General features: G+C 46.5%; 1 protein-coding gene across 1 annotated transcript in view; it reads left to right on the top strand.

Moving 5' to 3' along the window:
* LOC119167664 (DNA polymerase theta-like) overlaps positions 1 to 22,129 on the top strand; it is an 89,394-nt gene that overhangs the window by 9,260 nt on the left and 58,005 nt on the right. The window contains exons 4-5 of the mRNA XM_075865928.1: positions 3,053 to 3,168; positions 6,150 to 6,309. Of these exons, the coding sequence (XP_075722043.1) occupies positions 3,053 to 3,168; positions 6,150 to 6,309 (276 nt within the window). The remainder of the gene's footprint in view (positions 1 to 3,052; positions 3,169 to 6,149; positions 6,310 to 22,129) is intronic.

The following is a 22,129-nucleotide window of genomic DNA, read 5'->3' as shown; positions in this document are numbered from 1 at the left end:
AGATCGTGATCGTGTTGGTGTGTAACATATTCGAGATATGAAAAGACACCCTCATTGCGCTTTTTCCGCGCTTCGAACGAGATGACCGCAACTCACAACGGTTCCCCGACATGCTGACCGACAAGCACATGTTGAACCACGCTCTTTTCTTTTGCCGTTCTTTTAAAAGTGGTTTGCATCTTGGTAATTGCACGAAATCATTCAAAGCGGTGCGACAAAGATTCGACGTGATGGGTGTGTGCATTTCCAGCCTTCAGCGTAAGTCGATGCCACGATAAGAGTACTTGGATTGCAGATGTCATCGCTACTAGAGCATCGTCACTCAGGATGGTATGTGTGGAATGTATCACCCGAACACGTAGCACTAGTGTGGATGTTGCAGAGCACTCTATTTTCATTAAACTCTCGTGCCCTGTTTGCCATTGAAATAAAATAACTTCCACGCGACGGATTCGATTCAAATTGGGCCGAGACGACTTACACACATCGAGCAATCGCAGGAAGGGCACATCTTGATTCTGAAATTTGATGTCAGTGCTCTTTTAAACGTATCGTATGTATCACGTTACAAACGTACAGCTTTGTGTACACCAAACTAAAATTTTCTACTATTTCGTATAACATAACAATTTATTGCTATCACACTTGTGTCTTCGCCATTGTGGTGAAATCGTGATTGCTTAATAACTTCATGGAAGCACTCACAAAGAAGAAGTGAAGGGTGATGGTAACAGCGCTCAAAAGAAGGGGGGTGGTGTCTGTTTCCTGGAAAAGCCTAGCAAGGACATGGGCACGAGACTGCTCACTGAAATGGGCAGCTGTGTATAGTTAAAGAAGTCAAAGTTGCTCTTCAAGGGATAAGAAATGAATGTGCTAGAGACAAACAATTATGGTGTAGAAAGGGAGGCTAGAAGCTAACGTTTTTGGACCTGATCTCACAAAACTCTACAAAACATTAGGGATACGGCCACACCAGGGAGCGCAGCACTTTTCGCAGTCTTTCCTCAATGAGGGCACAGCAGGCTGAAATATATGCGAACCGCCCGCTGATGGCTGCCAAACTAGCACGCGTGTCAGTGTCTTTAGAAGCAATATTCACAGTTGCTGCCCAAACGACACCTCCCCATCCCATTGCGTCTCTTCGTGCTCGTTCAAAATGCTTGGCATGTTTCCTCTCCGCTTCAAGGGCAAGCCTCCCGAGAGCTCGTTGGCCACCACTGCACTCTGTTAAACTCCATCTACGAAAAAACTTCCCTAGGCAGTTCGACATAGATGGAGTTACGCCCATGTCACACGGCAATTTTACAAGCTTTGGACAGAAGCTGCAAGGAGCCTATTAGGCGCTGGTGCACCTTCTCCGCATACAAGATTTATTTTGTAATCCCTACGAAACATATTCAATTGTACATGTGATAATATAATATCTAATTTGTTAACACCGAAACGAGAAAAATTGTTTCGGCTTTTATCACAGACATGTACTCCTGCAGGCAAGTGGGCAGTAATGTTGATAGGAGTGCTGGCAACACTGTACATTTGTTTTGGTGCACGTTTTCTTTATGTAAGCCGATTGTCACACTGCTAGTCGTCGTCGAGTTCTTTGCAGTTGCGCTACCGCGTAGCTCACAATGTTCTTTACAATATCGCATAGGCACAGGTCAGTACACGAAGCTTTTGCTGACAATAGCTTGCATAACAGTTCACATGTAGTGCCTGCATGACTACCGGCATTGACGAAAAAGGGCCCGCGTCAACCACTGCTATGAAATTCGGCAGTGTTGAAGCAGAATAAGGAGCATAATAGTAAGAAGTGTGAAGGAGTTGCGGATATGCCAACACCATGGTGCGCACAGATCGGATGGCTGGCACGCTTGTACGGACTTGAAGAAACTTTTTCAAAATGGTGACATGATGGCTTTTGGTGAGGCATGGTGTGGAGAGTACATACAATCAGCGTCAAATGAAACCCTAACAGTGGCAACCCTTTGCGATGATATAGTGTACCCCGTTCACTTATCAACGCGAACAAGCATGCGCATCCTCTTTGACAGTTCCGCGCATATTTGTGTGCCTGTTCATGGTGATAAGTGCACGGCGCGTACTATACTATTACGAAGGCTTGCCACTGTTCGGGTTTCTTTTGACGCGAATAGTACACTTGTACAAGTATATCTTTTTTGTTAAATGCTCGTTTTGAGCAAATTATGCCGTGAATAAACATTTGATTAAGTTTATTACTGTGTTGACTGCGGATGTTTAGTGTTTGCCGAACTTTCTTTGTGAAAGCTATAGCTTCCTTGACGCATCTTCCTTGACGCATACGGGCCGCATCTCAGTTGTTGTAAAGGCGAGAGTGTAAATTGGAGTTCGCAAGTGCTCGTGTGACTGGGATATCAGCTGCGTTCGTCGGCCCCACTTGCACACATTTACCAGCGGATGAGAATATATACGATGGGCGGGGCTTGCTATTAATTTTAAACTTGCATGGGACATGACGATAACGGCGACGACAAAAACCTGCCTGGAGTGTCTATATTGCTATTGCAATAATAAGGCTATCGCACACTTTCGCTCAGTGTTTGAAAAAATGCAGCATTGAACAAACTTTGCTTCACATGTGCTGCGAAGTGGGGTGACATCTGCCCTGAACATTCTGTCCGACTGCTCCAAACTTGCTCGAAGAGGCCGTTCTGGCTCCTGCAAGCCTGCTTCACACTTCCGTTTTGTGTAGCAGGGCTGCTCTCAAACCCATGTGCCCTGTTCCAACCCTGATTTTGGCAGATCTGCTGAACTGGCAGCTCTGTAATTAGTTTGTCTAGCCTTTAACACCATAACGGCCACTTTTTTTCACATCAGTGGTATGATTCTAGCCAAACGGTAAATTAGCATGTAATGTTTCAGTAATTCTTTAAGATGCAAGGCTGTGGTATATATCTTAAGAGACTGTCCACGAAAGCTGGCAACTTCTCCGTCGCCACTTTCTTTTTGTTCAGACCTGTATCACTGTGCTGAGAGTTGTTTGTGTGGTTGAGCGGCTTTTTCTTCCCTTCAGGCAAGACCCTTGTGGCTGAAATCTTGATGCTGAAGCGCATCCTTGAGACAAAGACCAAGGCGTTCCTCGTGCTCCCGTTTGTTTCACTCGCCCGGGAGAAGGAGCTCGTGTTAGCCGTAAGTCGCTTTTCTCAGATGACTTTGTTTGGCATCACTTTTGTGTGAATAACTTGTAGAGAAATCTTTGGGGCACAAGGACTCGAGTTTGATGTTGCATACCACAAAAATTTGGCATTTCAGCACTTCACTTTTTGTATTTGTGAGTGCATTGCTGTACGCTTAGCATCAGTCTTTATGAACGAACAAGTCGATAAACACTGTTTAAAGAAAGTTTACTGCTAATGTTACGGATACTGGAATAATCTATCACAATGTTCTAAGACTTGCCATACATTACTTTTAAATAGACCATGACACACAATTTTTTACCACAATCTGTGTTATGTGGAATAATAATTTTGTGTTCATTAATAAACTGGCGAAATTTAAGTGCATTTGGTCGAACGCTTAATTTATAATTGAATATTTTTATAAACATGCAAGTGGCCTGAGAGTTCGGCAACACTGGCGTGCTCATGAGTCATGACATAAAAAGCAGCTAGCTGAGGGGTGTCTGCATTCTGGCAAATTATGTTGTTCAGTTATGCTGTTCAGCTGCACATGAAAGCGACATATTTTAGCTTTCTTCAGCTTGGCACTGAAATTGAACAGTTTGTAGCGGCTGAAGCTTTGGTGGAAGACGACAGCTCCGCTCCTTCCAGGACATGAAGTCACATACCATGGCAAATGGCAGCGGAGGGTGGTGACATCTAGGGCTTGTTTCACACCGAAATATTATTTATTGCCGATTTTTTTAAATACGTAAAAGCATAAGACACTCTGTAGTTCTAGTTTTAAACCACAAATTGTTGGGTAAACGTGTCATGGTCATTTTAAGCCCCTAACTGCTCTTTCTTTCTGCAAATATTCGGTTAAAAAGATGGCGACTTTTCATTGCTGATTTCCAATCTTATTGTACTAAAAGGTATCCAGTCAATACTTAGATCAACGGAAGAAAGTTTATTTCTTAACAATACATAGAAAACTAGCTACCCGCTGCTAATAAAATTAAAAAATCTTAGCGAAACAGTCGCAGACGCCACATCTTTTTTCACTTGTGTAGGCCTAGCACTCTTTGGGTATTTCACTTCGGAAGCTTCAGGGCTGTGTGAAAAATTTCAAAATGCGGAACAACACAAAGCGGCTTCACTGGCAAGCATTTGAAATTTTCGCATCCGAGCCGTCATCATCACCGGAGCAGCAACTCAATTCACCGTCATCACTGTCTCCACTTCCCGGCACAAGACGAATATATGTACTCGGATCATCATCAATCAAACAAGATGACGAGAATGAATAGTAGCTTTTTTTTTTTTCGTGTTCACGGGCCAGCTATGCATGGGTTGCCGCCACTGCACACCGTCTTTCCATACAAAAATTGCGCTCCTGCCGCAGGAGAAAACTAAATTCTTGAGCAAATGCTGCCATCTAGTGTATGACACGCAATGTAAGCCCTAAGTGCGCGCTTCTCCACCTGAATGCAAGAGGGGAGTACTTATTCCGCTAGGACGAGTTCTGCTTGTCTAAAGCAGTTTGGTAACAGTTTGGGCAGGCCCGTCTCAAGCAGGTATGGGGTTAAGAGAGATGAAAAGAGACAATTGCTAATAATGCCATTGACTACATGCATGCCTACAGATATAATGTAACAAAAAGTTACACAGCTGATTTCATGTTTTTAAATATTTCTGCATTTGCTGGTTTTTAACCTCTTATTCTGGGATGCTTTATTTTTCATTGTCTTTTATTTATGTCTTTATAAATACAATTCTTAGTCGGGCAATATAGAGATAATTCACCTGTCTGCATTTCTCTTGCACTTGAATATTGTAAACACTTTCATGTTTCTGATTATTTCCAATAACCTGCTGTCGTTTCTATTTTGCCAGTGGTTTGTTGATTACTATACACTGGTAAGAGATGTTCCCTTTACAATATTGTGAATTTTTTCATGCTAATGATAGATCAATAAAAAACAAGAAAAAGAAGAAAAAAATCTCTATTTTCAAAGTGTACCTTCATTTAAAACTGGTGCCAGCATTGAAATATATATATATATAAAGGCTATTCCTTCGTCAGTTGTATCCTGTATCCACTGTCATGTTTTGTTGAACCTGGGGTGCAGTAACCACTGTTGCTTAACATTATTTTCAGTGTTGCAAACTTGACTCCCAAATTCAGTGTGCCATGATGAATGCACCCATGCATTTCAGCTGATGATCTGCATTTCAGCAAATGATGATTGATTGCTTGAAGACGAAGCGTTTCTGTGGCAGATGTGTTATTATAAGAAGTTGTTGCTATTGTCTGGTACAATACTGTCAGTACATTATCAGTGCTATATTACCGGTAGTATAATACTAATACACTCTTTCAATACTGTATGGTGGTCAAAACGTAGTACAGTTGAGCCCTATTTATACGAGACACTGATGTAACAGACAAATGAGTATAAGAGACGCCACATTGAAATAATGGTTGATAAGAAGATGCATAGCATGCACTTTGCTAATAAGAGACACCTCATTTGACAGACAAGAATTGCTCCTCTGTGCATGCATCTTATAAAGGGGTTCAACTGTAGCCACAACATATTTCTGGGATTTTCAGTTTACTGTGCAAAGTCTTTCTCTACTTTGTTTTTCTTGGATTGGTCTTGTCTTTAGCGCAGTTTTAAAATCTATGTTGTGCCTATTTCCCAGAGCTTCCATTACAGCATATTGTTTGACTAAATACTTTCTATAATGTACAGTTGAACCCCTTCACAGGGGACGTGTAGTGAGAGTAATTTTTGGCTCTTATATAAAGTGTCGTTTCTTTTAAAAGAAGAATAACACCTATGCATTTTCTTATTTCATCAACCCTTTTTGCAATGTACGCTCACTGGTTTCTCTTATACTCGATTGTCTTGCATCAGTATTTTTTGTAGAGGGATTGAACTGTACTACTTCATAGTCTGCTTGTCGTTGTGAAATGTTAGACACTACTTATCGATGGTGCAGGAGCTGTTTGGAGGCTGTGGTGTGCGTGTGGGTGGCTTCCTAGGCCAGCGTCGACCGCCGGGTGGCCTCTCTGGTGTCGACCTGGCCGTCTGCACCATTGAACGTGCAAACAACCTACTCAATGGGATGCTGCCTGATCAGGGTACCCTGAGTGAACTAGGTGTGTGAATTCTTTTGGGTGATTATTGACTACGGGATGTTGATGATGCAACGTTTAGAGCACACAGTTCAACAAGCACTGCTGGGGAATGATGCATGATACACAGCGATTGAAAAGTGGCATCAAAGCTTCTAGTATAATGACTGTGTGTGTGCGAATCGCTCGAGGCCTCTGCATCTTATTGCTGCCAATAAAGCCTCTAAAGGTAATGTCGGCTCTGCTGCAAGCATTTGAGTAAAAATTACATCAATATGACACAAACTCATGAAAGTGGAATTGACAATACATGCAGTATTTAACCAAAAGTTGTTGCATTTCAATCCATGAGCAGTTTACTCCGTGCCTGTTTTATGTTCTTCCTGCGCTATCATGATCCTTTTGTGCATGGTATGACATCACAGGTGTGCGAAGCCGGTATGACAATGGCCCCACCACCTCAGCAACACTTACAGGAATTTAGCGTGGTCCAGGAGCGTAGTTTCACACATACACTGTGTCCCCAAATGCAGAACTGTGCTCTGCTCTTTGCTCTCTCTTAGTGCAGACGGTCTGGGCTTGGTTGTTTTGCACCTTGTCGGGGTGTTGTCTGTCTAGAAGTGTCTTGGTGAAGGGATTGAAAAGTAGCTCTTCAGGGCTCTTTCCTGTACTAGTGCAGAAAGTGACATGCTGCTGGAGGTAAACTTGTGAGATGTCGGTCCCAGTCGCTCTGGATGATCCGTTTCAAAGAGTCCTTGGTTGTTCTGACGATGCGCGGTTTGCCCATTGGTTGCTGGATGAAAAAGGGCAGATGTCATGTGGGGAATTAAGCCACCCGCTAAGAACTGTCAAAACTCGTCAGACACAAACTGTGCTGCATTGTCCCATACAATAATGTCAGGTAGTCCGCGACTCAAAAAGAGGCCACGCAGACACGTTATGACAGTGGAACTGGTAATGGACAACACTGGAACCAGCTACAGCCACTTGGAGAAAGTGCAATGAAAAAAAACTTGCCCTTGAAATGGCCCAGCAAAATCTAAGTGGAGGCGTAACCACGGCGTCCTTGTTTTGTCCCAGTGGTGCACAGGGCCTGAGGGGGAGCTGGTCTTCATGCCTGGCATGTGCTGCACAAGTTCACCGTGTGCCTAATGTCAGCCTTCGTTTCGACCACCACACATAACTGCGACTGAGGGCTTTCATACACAATCCCTAGATTCGCACTATGCAATGCCTCCAGTACCTGAGCTCGAGCACCGTAGGAATCACAACTCTGTTTCCCCATAGGACGCACCTTTTCCACACTGAGATCTCGTTCTTTCTCTGCTCATAGGCCTGAAAGTCGCCACGCAGACGCTCTGAAGGCCAATCGCTAAGAGCCCAGCTGAGAACATGAGACAGCACAGGGTGCCGCTGCATCAAAACAGCAATGTCTGTAGCTTGCAGAAGAGGCTTCGTGGTCAACTTCAGCATGAAGACTTCGAGTAACGGTGGTGGTGCGCATACAGTCGCAGCTGAAGGCAGTCTTCTGAGCGTTGGCAACCTTCTTCCCTGGATGATGGACCAGTGTATAGCTGTGCTCATTCAAAAGGATAGACCATTGTAGGCATTCAAGGTGACAGGATGGGCGGGTTTACCTTGTCCGGCACAAAATTCCCAGGAGGGACTTGTGGTCTATTACAATTACGAACTCACATCCATAGAGATGGTCGTGAAGCTTCTTCTTGCTCGAAACTATAGCCACTTGTTTAAGATCAATGTATGCATAGTTGTGCTCTTGCTCTAATGATGTGCGTGAGTAAAATGCATAGGGCACCTCCCTGGAGTCTTCTAGTCTGCGGCTAAGCACTGCCCAATGCCAACAGGGCTTGCGTCACATGTTAAAACTACAGGCTTAGTTGGGTCATAGTGTGTCAGGACTGTGTCTGAGGAAAGGAGGCTCTTCAGTGCATGAAATGCCTTTGGCTGCCTCGCTCCCCAGGCCCACACTGCCTTCGCGTCCAGAAGATGGGGAAGGGTAAGGCAACTGTGGCCTTACCCTTCGGAAAGCTGTGATAGAAATTGAGCAGGCCAAGAAACGCTTGTAGCTCTTGCTTATTTTTGGCAGGTTGTGCCTCATGAATAGCAGCAACTTTTCTACATGTGGGAAGAATAAGAACAGCACTTACACGAAAACCCTGAAATTTGACTTCTGGCACATTAATGATGCATTTCTTTTTTGACCTGCAGGGCAGCATAATTGAATCGCTGAAGCACCTCATGAAAAAGTGATGCAAGTTCCTCTTGAGTCGCAGCAGCGATACGTATGCCATCGAAGTATGGATATACTCCATGAATGTTCTAGAGGAGCCTATCCATTAGCATTTGGAAGATTCCGGAAGCACTGCTTAACCGTACTGCAGCCTCTTTACTCTATATGTCCCTCGATGCCTGGCAATGGTATGAGCATCTGCTGATGCTTCATCTATGAACAGCTGTTAATATGCTTGTGCAAGGTCTAATTTCACGAAGCGCTTTCCTCCGGATAAAGATGATAGCAACCGACTCACAACGGCAATTGTATACAAGTGAGTTGAAAAAAACTTTTTTATTTGTTGACCTACAGCAATGAAATTTGGCATGCATACTCATAAGTGTCTCGGATAAGGAAATATGCAGTTTCATAATGATACCTTCAGTAGTTCTCAAGTTACATAATGCTACATGGTCCAATTACATGGTCTGCTCATGGAAAGCCTAGCGCTGTAACAAAACATGCCAGGAAGCTGCGAATGGTGTTGATCTTTACTCAAAAGAAAGCTACAGGGTATGGCACTCTCAGAATTCTTTAATAAGTTCTCTTTTTTACTTTAGAGATCATCATTGCTGTCGACACACATTGTCAGAAACAGTGGCACGGACAAATCATCGTCCAGAAAAAAAACAGGGCTAAAGAACAGAAATTTAAGATTGCTGTACCCACAAGCAGTGTTCAGGGATTCAGGGAAAAAAAAACAGAATCAAAATCGGTCCAGTCATTTCCGTGCTACTCTTTCAACGAGCAACGCACAATGTCCAAAACACACTTGTGAGAGAAAGCCTGTCGAAATTTTCGACAGGCTTTTTTCGATGAACTTTTTTGTTTCTCGTTGGATATTGATGAAAATTGGCACAGACACTAAGAATGACCTCACAGTGCTTCCATAAAAATTTTGAAGCGATACCACGAATACTTTACGAGAAACAAATTATTTCTTCATTGAACCATGTGGAGGGGCTGAGCATAATGTCAAAAAAAAAAAAAACTGTATTGAGAAAGCTGCGTTTAAAGTTTCAACTTTTCCTTACGTCTCTAAGACACCTAAAAATTGTGATCTCAGGTTTGTCTTGTGATATTTGACTTCTTTTCATGATTTACTCCTGTTCATGATTTACAAAGAACAATTATGGATTTCAAACCAAGTTCTATGTATGAAGAAGCGGTGTGGTAGGTATGACAGAAAAGATTGTAATTGAATAAAACCATATATTGAAATTATTACACATAATTTTTGTGCTGAAGTTGTAATTGGCGTAATTAAGTACTTGATTACAAGTGTTCACTGAACTTTTATTTATTTGGAGAGAGGTTTATTGCATCAGAAAAATGGATCACACCATGACGGCCTATGCCTTCTTTCCAAATAACAAAGTTATGGGCAGAAGACTGGTGGCTCAGGAATTTTAGCAGTATAATTAATGACGCGAAACGGACATATGAAAATTCATGCCCCTGATTCATACATGCTCTTTTGCCGCTCTAGCTGTGAAACGCATCATTATACAGCCGGTCGCAGAAGCTCTAATCTACAGCAATTCATTAACCTCGGAACATTCATAGACGTTCGTGGCGATATCAAGCACGGCTCCAAGCACGTCTGAATTGCATCACAAAAGCTTATTGACAGCACGCCATATGACCGTGGGGTGCGCGGCGGCGTGGACAGCGCAGTGGCATTCGGTGACGATGCGCGAAATGTGCAACTACGATGACAAAAAATCGGCGCGCACTGCGCTTGGAATCGCATTTTCGAATGACGACGCGCGAAACTGCTAGCCGCTGTTCCGAGCAATCCTTGGCAGTGAAGGGGGGGGGGGGGGGGGTGACGAGCTTGACTGTGTTGTCCGCTGCCGATGCGTAAAATACCCGTACGTGATTCAGAGGAGCTAGCGAGTGATGTGCTACATTCCTTGCGAAGAAGCACGTCGCCAAGAGTGCGCTTGCGCGTCGTTCCTGCCCGCAGTCTCGCTGTCAGCGGAGTTAGGGCTAAAGCCGACTCCGATGACGTGCCGCACTCGTAGACCGTGTGCCCGCCTGTAGTTATCTGATCGTGCATCCGGTGCGACCACTCGTAGTAATCAGATCGTGCCGCCACGAATGCGCTAGCGCGTCGTTGCTGCCCGCAGTCTCGCTGTCGGCGGAGTTAGGGCTAAAGACGACTCCGATGACGCGCAACGCTCATAGACCGCGCGCTCGCTCGTAGTAACCTGATCGCGCATCCGCTCACTGCTCGTAACTAAAGCGTAATTATATCTTAAGGGATCATCAAGCCCTGAACATGTCGTGAAGTAGCGATTTTCGAGAGCCATGTCCTCGCGACGCACAAGCAGCAGACGACGATCGTCTCTGGGAGCGAGCATCGGGCCAATGGCGAGGCGAGCTGAGGCAACATGGCGGCCACGGCCAATCAAGGGCCTCAAAACGACCTTTAAACATTTGCTTTTTGTGCGCTTGTTGTTAAACGGAGGAGCCAGCTGAGGCGGGAAAGTTGAACACTGAGAAATGCTCTTTCCGATGAGCCCAAGAAGCCAGCTCCCGGCCTAAGCATCGCGAAGCTATAACTTTTTGAAAACCGCTGTTTTCTCGCCATTTCCAGAAAAAGTTTTGCTACCTAGGTGGGTGAAACAAATTTTCCGAAGCACTTCTGCACGGTTTTCAGTGTAGATATTTTGGAACCAGATAGAAAAAAGGTTCCAGAAACTGAAAACCTGAGTTTCAAAAAATCGATTTTTTTTGCCATTTTGCGCGATCCCAAAGCTGCGTCCCCCCTTAAGAGCCTTGTTAATTGTGGATTTGTAGTCCCCACATAATTTAATGTCACCGTTTCTCTTGAGTACGGTCACTATGGGTGTCTCCCATGTTGGCTGTGTCACAGGCTCCAGTACTCCCTGCTAAATGAGGTGGTCCAGCTCCTCCTCCACTTTCGCTTGAATTTCAGAAGGTAGTCTTCGTGCTTTGAGGCACACTGGTTGAATGTTGGGGTCAAGGTGCAGAGAGACTGGTGGGCCTACGTAGTTCCCCAGGCCCTCTTCACATACCTCACTGAAATCTGAGAGCACAGAGTCGGAACGCCAATTTTTCTTACCCGAAAGACACCTGTAGTTCAATGATATACTTAGTAGTCAAAACCAGTCAACTCCCAGCAGGTTGGTGTGGGTGCCCCTTGCTACCAGTACTGTCAGCAGGCCCGCAAACTCCTTGTGCTCCACATGCACGTTGCAGGACCCCATAACATCCACTGAACTCAGCTGATAATTGACCACTGTCGAAGAGTATAGTCAGTTATGTCAGCTCTCCATTGCACTTCTGGAGGCGGCAGAATGTTTGGTGAAAATCGAGAAATCCAATCCAGAGTCCACCTCCATTACGCAAGTCTGGCCCTCAATAGCAACCTTTGCTCGAAGCTTGCGAGACAGCTACCTGTGAGCCTTCTGTGTTGACGTGATTGTTGTAGTAGCACTCATCATAAGTCAATGCGGTTACGTTGTACACCGCTTTGGCATTCCGTAGCTGTTAAAGCGGCAGGTTTCGCTGCTGGCCACTCGAACCGCCTCTACGGCAGACTCTTTCGATGTGACCAGTTTTCTTGTATGCTGTGCACTGTTTGTTCTTGAAACGACAGTTGGTGCGGAGGTGGGCCCCACCTCAACCTTAGCAGGTGCTGTTACTCATTGCCAGATAGTCTGTCTGCTTGAGTGCGACTGGTTCCTGGCGTTTAACTTGGTTTGTCGTGACAACGATTGCGGCAGAATAATTTTCTTCAGACTGCCGGACAACCCTCATGCTTTTCGCGGCCGCTTCTGCTGCCAGAACCTCCTCCTGGGTCACGCAAAGGTCAGCTGCTTCTTTGTGAACAATCTGTTCAGCAAGTGCTCGTCTCGGAGGCCGCACACGAGACGATCCCTGAGCACTTCTTCGAGGTTGGGGAAATGGCAGTACTGGGCTGAGCGCCGAAGCTCAGCGATGTAAAACGATACTGTCGCCTCCGGTGCTGGGATCCTTTTGTAAAATGTATTTCTGTGGACTATTTCCAATGGCTGCAGTGAAAAATGAGCCTTGAGCAGCACCTCTGTTATGATCAGCCTCCTTGGCATGGTGCCTTTTGTGCGCGAGACGATTGTGGGACAGCGCTCCCTGAGGGGAACCAAAAGCGATGACGACACGCGAATTGTACTTGGAATTTTGGAGCGCTTTCGTCCCCCCTCGTAGAACCCTTTAAACTTACATAACCAACCGACTGAAAGGCTTAAGAAGGGGATGTTTGCAGTCGTAACAGCTTAGAAACGGTGGTTATCTTTGTGCGGCCTTGTTCATCGGAGTGCCGTGCACAATAAGCCAAGAGACTGAGATCCGTGTTCTGGTGCATTCTCACATTCTCCGTGGTGCCACCATGCCGCCGTTTCCGCAAACCACAGCCTACCCGACGCCGCGCACTCATCACTGCAACGGACTACGGAGTTGATTTCCCTGTATATGACCCAGTACTTTCGCGCTGCGCTGTGTCGTGCGCCTGGTGTATTGTGCAGTGTTTTCTCCCTCGTCATTGGACTAACTGGGTGCCTCCCCTCGCTTTCCCTGGGTTGGGAAGAAGGCGGTGTTTCACCCTCCCATTTTGGGAGTGGAAGTGAAGTGGACAATTTGATTGGATCGCCCTGGATGTCATTGTTTATCCCTGCAAAGGATCTCGAGAAGACATGGACTTGAAAACATGAGCGCCGAGATGCTCGAAGCATGCTACCAAAAACATTGTATTATCACGCTACCTTGAACCTGTACATAATGTAAATAAATGCTCCTGTTAGCCGCACCGGCTCCTGTCCTCGACATCTCCCTGGCTTCGGTCTTATGGGCAGACCCCTCACTACATCGCCTCCAACACCTCGTCGAGTGTTTTGAATTCCGGCGTCGCCAGAGTCATGAGTGATTCCAGTAATTCAGGTGTATCCGCGCCGCGCATGCTGAAGAAGACCGCCAAACGAAGCTTTTCTCCCACCACTATGTTCGCACCAAGGAAGGATTTGAACCTCGCAACGTACAGATACCACTTGGCCAGCGTGGGTGTATCAAAAGGCTCAATCAGGCCTAGTGTGGAAGCCATTGTCACGATGAATTTGCGCAATGTTTCAACATTCCACTTGACGAAACAGTCCTATCCTTGTCGCCACAATTGTGTACTTCTTGCACTAGTGGTTATATGGAACACGACGGAATCAATTTGGAGAGCTGGAGTGTTCTTTCAACTGATTTATTATGACAGCCACGGAAAAAGTGGTGGCCAGTAGTGCCTGCTGCATTCAACATGGCTGCTCCACTCCTGGGCAGATGGTTGCTACAGCGACACCACCCGGCGATACACAACAGGGGCCACCTTGTTGGCCAAGGTGTCCATTAAAGACACCTGTAACCAGCAATAGGACAGCCTAATGATGCAAAGCACTTTAATGACTGTGAGGGCTGGTTATCTATAGAACAGAATCATTTAGTCTTGTCAGTAGAGTGTTTGAGGTTTTTTCTTTTGTCGCCAGTAGGGGTTTGCGAACAGTGAATTTTTGAGCCGAATTGAATGTGAATGGAATAGTGAAAGAGCCAAATCAAATGCAACGGACAATCGAATATTATTCTAAAGTTTTCAAATAGTAAGACACCATTTCCACAATTTCTAAAGCAATTTGTCCGATACAAATACGTATTTACTAAGTTTAACAAAGGAGCATCATGATTTCCTTTAACTGACAGAAAATGTTACAACTATATAAACTGAAGTAGGTTCGAATACTAAAGACACTAGAGCCCTTGAAATATTGTTACGTGATTTCGGCTGACTGAAAGAGGGCATAGTGGGGCATACCCAAGAAAGGTGCCTCAGACTGAGAGTGAAGAAGCGGACGTTGTCGGTGAGCTGCGTTGTGGCTGCAGACTGACAACTGTTATTTTCCACGTAACATTTTGGTGGAAGTGCTGGGTGCTCTTCTGACAACGGAGCTACGCAGTGGACGCCTCCTTAAGTCTGCTACCATGGCTCCGGGTGAGGATACGGCTTCGCCACCTACCTCAGCAACGACAGCAACCCGGTACGTCGCCCTAACGCAACCCCGTGATCCCGGTACCTTTACTGGAGAGGACAACGCGAATGTGAACAAGTGGCTTAGTATGTACGAGCGCGTTAGCAAGCAATATGGCTGGGACTCAACCGTTATGCTTGCGAATGTCATTTTCTATCTTGACAAGATCCCTCGCATCTGGTTTGAGACCCACGAGCACGAAATCACAAGCTGGGAAATGTTTAAACAACAGCTCCGCGACCTCTTTGGCAACCCGTTTGGTCAACAGCTTGATGCCTGAAATCAATTGGCTGTACGTACACAGACGTCTACTGAGCCCTACTTGACTTATATTCAAGACATCTTAGCGTTGTGTCAAAGGTCCGATCCCAACATGACTGAGGTCGAAAGATTTCGCACGTTTTAAAAGGAATCGCTGACGATGCGTTCAGCCTGCTTGTATTTACCAACGTAACGACCATCGACGCCGTGATCAAAGAGTGCCGCCGTCTCGAGCAGGCGAAGAGTCGACGTATTTTGCAGCAGTTTCAGCGCCTACCCAACACCGCGGCAACGTCGCCTTGCAAAGCCACTCCTTGTCATCTGTCTACAACCGAAGACGTGACGCGCATCGTCCGACGTTAACTCGAGGCCGCTTGCCCGGCTGCCAACAAACCGACGTTGCCCGACGCCTCAACGCCAGCTGTCGCCTTGATCCAGGCTGTTCACCAGGAATTCGCTAACCTTGGTATCCTGTCCACTGTACCCACCCTGGATAATACTGGTCCCTCGATAGCTTTTGTGGACATGAGATGTCGCCGTCCGTACTCTATTCGAACCAGGAACCCATCTGAATGGCGAACAGCTCATGATAAGCCAATCTGCTTCCGCTGTGCTCGCGCAGTACACATCGCTCGTTACTGCCGCAGCCAATGGCCATCTATGTCTTCTGGCTCATACCGCGCTTACAGTAACTGATTCCGTCCACCAAACCACCGTTATCCGACCCGCACTGAGTCTACAGCATTTACTGCCCCTGAGGACTACTGTCACCCTGTCCCGTCATCGCCACCGCCTCAAAGCCGGCCTTCTCGTTTAAATACGCGTCGCCGCTCTCCCTCGCCATCGTTTAACCGCCGCACGTCCCCGGAAAACTAGGCTGCGCAGCTTCTGGAGGTGAAGCTGCCCTGTCGACCTTACCCAAAAATCCTCTGTCGCCCTTACGTTTGAACCGGAACACCCTAGAATTATATGTGGATGGCACACCTGTTGAAGCTTTGATAGATATGGGCACTCACGTCTGTATTATGAGTTCGCGTTTTCGTCGTCGCATGAAAAAGTTCCTTACGCCCACCTTGACCAGTGTTGTCCAAGTTGCAGATGGTGCAACAGTCCCTGTCGTCAGTATGTGCACAGCTCAACTTACCGTAGCTGGTCATCAAGTGGTCGTCCTTTTTACCGTGCTTGCAACATGTCCCCGCGACCTCATACTAGGCCTCGATTTTCTTGCCGCTAATTCTGCTCTGATTGATTGCTCCGCAGGTGTGCTTTGCCTTGAACTGTCACAAATCAGTGCCGCCCCGTACCAACCTACACGCCGATTACAATGCAGCGACTTTGTTCTCCTGCCCTCCAAAACTGTGACGTACGTCGATTTTCTGTGCTCACCAGCTGTGCCCGACGGTGACTATTATGCTACGCCTCTCACCGACGTACTCCTTGCGCACAATGTTGCAGTGCCCTATACGGTGCTCAGCATCACAGATAACAAAACTTGTCTACCTCTTGTCAATTTTGGCTACGTGCCGCCCCGTACCAACCTACACGCCGATTACAATGCAGCGACTTTGTTCTCCTGCCCTCCAAAACTGTGACGTACGTCGATTTTCTGTGCTCACCAGCTGTGCCCGACGGTGACTATTATGCTACGCCTCTCACCGACGTACTCCTTGCGCACAATGTCGCAGTGCCCTACACGGTGCTCAGCATCACAGATAACAAAACTTGTCTACCTCTTGTCAATTTCGGCTACATGAATCATGTGCTTCCACAAGGCATTTCTGTGGCCCACCTGTGTCCGTTGCTCGATTCACAAACTGAAGTGCTTGCCTTAGACGTCCTTGTTTCACAGCAGAGCACATCACTCGCAACACATTCGGGCAGCCGTCAAATTGTAGACGTGATCACCACTGATCTTCCGCCTCCGCAAGTTGAAGCCCTACAACATCTTCTCGAGGCCTACCAGGATATTTTCGATTTTGTCGACCGACCTCTTGGGCAGACGTCCTTTGTCCAGCATCACATACACACAGGTGATGCCAACCCTGTTCACCGCCGTCCCTACAGAGTGTCTGGTTTTGAGTGGAGCATAACTCAGAAGGAGGTGAACAAGATGCTAGCGAAGGACATTACAGTAGAATCTCGTTATAACGAAGCGGGATATAACGAACTAATGGATATAACGAAGCAATTGTAATTCCCCTTGAAATTCCCATAGACGCCCATGTATTTAAAACCTCGTTTTAACGAAGCGAAAATTTCCTCACAATGGATATAACGAACCATTCTTTGACCACAACGAGCATTTACTGATCATTTTGGTATACGCGAATTCAATATCTTATAGCGCGTGCCGGTTCACGTCCCATCACGGCAGCGGTAATTCAAAACTCGCGCCTTGCGCCGCCTGCCAACACGCGCGTGGGTGCACGTCGCCCTGCCCCCCCTTTCCTCAGGAACTAATGGACTCGCCCGCGCAGCAACTCGCGCGAGCGTGCGCGTCAGCCGACCTCCCCTCTCCTGTGGAACTCGTTGACCCGCCCGCGCATCTGACCTCCTCCTTCCCTCAGCTCCACGCTGGGTCGGCGGAGATTGCGGCTTTGTTGGCTTTGTGCTTGGTTCATAGAGAAATAAAAAAAGGTGAAGAGTGGACACTCCCGTAGACCCCAGCGGCCCAATCGACCCTAGCACACCTGGTGGTTGGTGAGAGCAAGTGGCGTGCGCTTCCTGTTTCGGTTTCACTGGCGCAAATTTTGAATTTTTATTTTTTTTTATTTTTATTTTGATTAAGTTATAATAAAGAGAGATGCAGGTAGTGATAATTCACTACGATTTTATTCATCGCGCTTGTTCTTGTTCTTTTGTTCATTTGTTGATCACTTGTTCTTTTGGTTTGGAACAAGTGATCAATGTATATATCAGTCAAAGAGACAGAGTATCCGCAATGTTTTATTCAAAGGCAAGGTAGAGTCTGAGAATATAAAAAGCACAATATGACAAAAGTAGACAACAAATGCATCTCGCCTTACAAATAAATTGTAACAAATATTGTAACAAATACAGAGAGAACACAGACAACGCACACATCGCTAGAGTTGGCAGAAGCCGAGAAGCTGGTGAAGTATGACACACCGGGCCCATGGGTAAGTAAGGATCTATGGCAAAAACACAGCGCACAATGCTGAAGAAGAAGGAAGAAGTGACATATACACAGCAATGAAGTCGCGAATCACGCCTGGGGTTAACCAAAATAATGCATAGAAAAAAAGAGTGCACAGAAACCACACGACACAATATAGCAGAAAGGCAAAGCTGCAGTGTGCTGGCTGTGCTTAAGAACAGCTAGCCCAAAATGAAAAAAAAAAAGCAGACTTGATGCCTGCTTGTCCTCAGAAAGGTAGGGCTTTGCAGCTTGCTCACTACGTGAAAGACAAACTTTATGCTACAACACTGGCAGGTCTTGTGGCTCTTCTTATCATCAAAAACTTAAGATCCCAAGTGATTTGCGTCTGGGTGTTGCTGTGACGCTTGCGAGCTAAAATAGATTGTAGTCGTCACTTATCCAGAATTGTGGACCTTAATTGGTGTTACGAGAGCGGTATTACAGGGCTAATAAATAGCAGAAGGAAACCACTTTGGCTCATTATTTTTCACAAAGGCTCTACATCAAAAGTTATCACTCACAAGCTATATAAAAATAAAATGGCAGCGTCCGCAGCCCCATCAAACGCTACAAGTTTGGGTATTCTTTTGAAAATTTTGATGGGCGAGATGAGGAGGTTGATGAGAAGCTAAAATACAAAAAGCGTGATAACGTGAACTGTGCCCACTTCATACTGTGTTCCTTACCCGCTCGAAGACATTTCAACAAGCGGTTTTTTTATCGATATATTACTTGAGCTGGAGAGATAAAGCAGACACAGTGACCAAGCGACCCACAGTAAAGTGTACAGTTCGCCCGCATTTGCTACAAAAATACAGACAGGATACCCAACATTCTTTTTAAGGTTATGCAAATCACTTCGAGCGAATACACAGTGTCCCTACTCCTCATAGCGGGTAACCAAAACAATGTATGCAACGAATGAGTGGTTAGTTTGGTGAGGCTGTCTCCGCAATCTTTTGATAGTTTTCCGCTGTGCTGCTACTTTGGCTTGCAGATGTTTAATTGTTTGCTTGTACTTCATTGATAGAGACATTGTCGCTGGCACACAGGAACGCACTGCAATAAACAAAAAAATGGATGTAAAAGCGAAGAACAACTAATCCCATACGAGCACTTTCCTCGCTCTTTCAGACCCAAGGTGCACAACTTTCTGTGGTGCAAAGTTTTCGATTCCACTACCTAAAAACAAACCATTCACAATGTTGACAATGCACAAAAAAAAAATGAAAATCACTGAGAGCCCACCCTTACATTTTGTAAGTGCACACGTAGTGTCCTTTTGAGGATAGTTTCCTCAGAATGTCCTAAACATAAAATAGCACATTAAAAACAGCTGCAATAAAAGCATAATCACCATTTTCTCTAGGGCACTCAGACGTGGAGCTGTTGGCGGAGACATCTTCTGGAGGGTCTTGTGAAGCTTGTTCAGTGCCTCGGACAGTGCTGTCGGAACAATCTTGCGAGCGGCCTGCGGAACCAACAAACCCCTTTGAATGATTAGCTAATCGATGCACAATACAAAACCAGTGATACATCTCTGACCCATAAAACTGACTTACAAAGATATACGTCAAGACCACGTACAAAGATCTTCAGAAGTTTCCAGGCCGCTATCCCTTGTAATGCAATGGTATCGCGGCCTGGGAACTTTAGAACACCTTCGTGCGTACGCAGTATCAGCACAGTACATTGGGAAGAAAAATTGTAGTTGAAATTTGTGCGGTAAAATTATATTGGAAACGTCAAAAGCATTTGTGGGCAGCTTGCACTAGTGGCACAAGGCTAGCGAAGAAACGAAGATGATGGCCACTTGGCTAGTCCAGATTTGCCTCCGGCACACCAAGAATTATTCGTGTTGCGAGCCTTCGGGAAACGTGTCGTGAAGCATGCGAGGCCCAGCAAACGCTTCTCAATATTTTGCACCGAGCCACCGAGCCTATGACCTAGCTGCCCAGCTATGCTCAGCCTACAGACGCTCGCGTCCGTGGCAGACGCAGCACGCGTCGCCTCGGCTTGACGCCGTGCCGCCTTTGCTATACTGCATACGTTGCACAATAGCCGCCGCATAGAGCCACAAACTTTCTTTTTAGCGAACCTCCCAGTCCTTACAAGCTTCAGAAAAAGGTTACAACTGCGTGAATGAGACGCCACGTAAGAAACAAACTCGCACACACGAAGCGCAACGTGTGTGTGTGCATCTTTCTATGTTTGTTGCATGGTGTCTTATTCGCACAGGTGTAACGGTTTTCTGAAAAAAAAAATGACCGAACAAGACCAACAACATGTCATTCAACAAGCTTCGCTTGAAAACGTGCCTCACCTGTTATCTCACGCTTGAAAACGCCGACGCAGCCGACGTTGACGAAAGCGACGAAAGCTTCTCGCTGTCAGTCATGCATGGGCTTGTCGCTGGGTGGATGGTGTTTATGACAGTACGGCTGAAGAAAAATGATTGCGTAAGGTGTGTTGAATAAATTGTTTTTATGTATAAAAAACATACTTAATTTGGGCGTATAATTATTATTTTGTGAAAACAATTCCGTTGCATTGATTATAACTGGTTTTTTTTTTTTTTGCACTTGGGCCCTCTGACGTTTGATGAGAGCACTAGTTGCTTACGTAATCGTGACGCACTTCCTGAGGCCAGGTTTCGCGGAGTGTCCTCTCTTGTCTTCTTCTTTCTCTATGCTTGGTTCCTTGTCGTTCGCTGTGGAAGAGCAACACCCCTCCGCCGCTAGACATGGACAACGGCAAACGTAAGCGCAAAATCATCACAATTGAGCAGAAGTCTGCAATGTTGAGAGCCGTTGAGTCCGGCGTCAAGAAAAAAAAAGTGGCCGAAGATTTCGGCGTATCGTTGAGCACGCTGTCAACGATCTTAAGCAAGAGAGAAGCTATTGCCGACGCTGTCGCACGTGGCGTCAAAGGCGACCGAATGAAGCTGCGAGCCCCCGCCTTCGAAGCTGTCGAGAAGGCGGTGTTCAACTGGTTTTTAGAAATCAGAGCAAGCGGCACTCCTGTGAGCGGGGCACTTCTGCAGCAGAAGGCAAGGAACTTCGCGTGCATCATGGGGCACGATGATTTTGTGGCGAGTGACGGCTGGCTGCAGCGCTTCAAGGAGCGCCACGACATCGTCGGCAGGGCTGTCAGCGGGGAATCGCTATCTGTGGACCGCGAAGCTGCAGTGGCGTGGATCAAGAAGAACATTGGGCAGCTGCTCGAAAAATACAGCCCCAGGGTTTGTTCAATGCAGATGAGACTGCCCTGTTCTATCAGATGTTGCCGCAAAAAACCTTGGCCCTCAAAGGTGACCGCTGCCAGGGCGGTAAACAGAGCAAGGTCCGTGTGACCGTGCTACTTTGTGCGAATATGGACGGGTCCGAAAAGGTGCCGGCCCTCGTGATTGGCAAAAGTGCATCACCACGATGCTTCAAAGGAAAGCGGAAACTCCAAGTGAGTTATGTGGCCAACCGCAAGGCCTGGATGACGAGAGAGATCTTTGCACAATGGCTGCGTGAGTGGGACGAGTGGCTGGGCAAGCAGAACCGCAAGATATGCCTCGTCCTGGATAACTGCGCGGCCCACCACACTACCGTTGTGTTAAAAAACATTGAGCTGTGCTTTTTGCCGGCTAACACTACTGCGGTTGTGCAACCCCTCGATCAAGGGGTGATCATGAACTTTAAGTCGGGCTACCGCAAACGTGTCATCGACCGCATTTTGCTCAATATGAGCATGAAGCGCGAGACAACGATCGACCTGTACATAGCGATCGAGATGTTACAAGCTGCCTGGATTGCCGTCACGGCAAGCACGATCGCCAACTGCTTCCGGCATGCCTCATTTGGCGTCAGCAGCGGAGAGCCCAGCGAAGATCTCGGTGATGTCGCCAGTGAGGGTGCCGCGGGCGACCAGGCCCAGACATCGTGGGACGCTCTCCTTGACGCCGGCGTTGTGCCTGACTGCGACACTTTCTGCACGTACGTCGGTGCCGATGCTGACGCGGTGACAACCGAAGAGTTGTCAGATGCGGAAATTGTGCGCGCGGTGACGGGGGTG

Source organism: Rhipicephalus microplus, chromosome 6 (genome assembly GCF_043290135.1).
Source record: "Rhipicephalus microplus isolate Deutch F79 chromosome 6, USDA_Rmic, whole genome shotgun sequence".
In the NCBI taxonomy this organism is placed as follows: Eukaryota; Metazoa; Arthropoda; class Arachnida; order Ixodida; family Ixodidae; genus Rhipicephalus; species Rhipicephalus microplus.
This window is presented reverse-complemented; position numbering and strand designations above follow the sequence as displayed.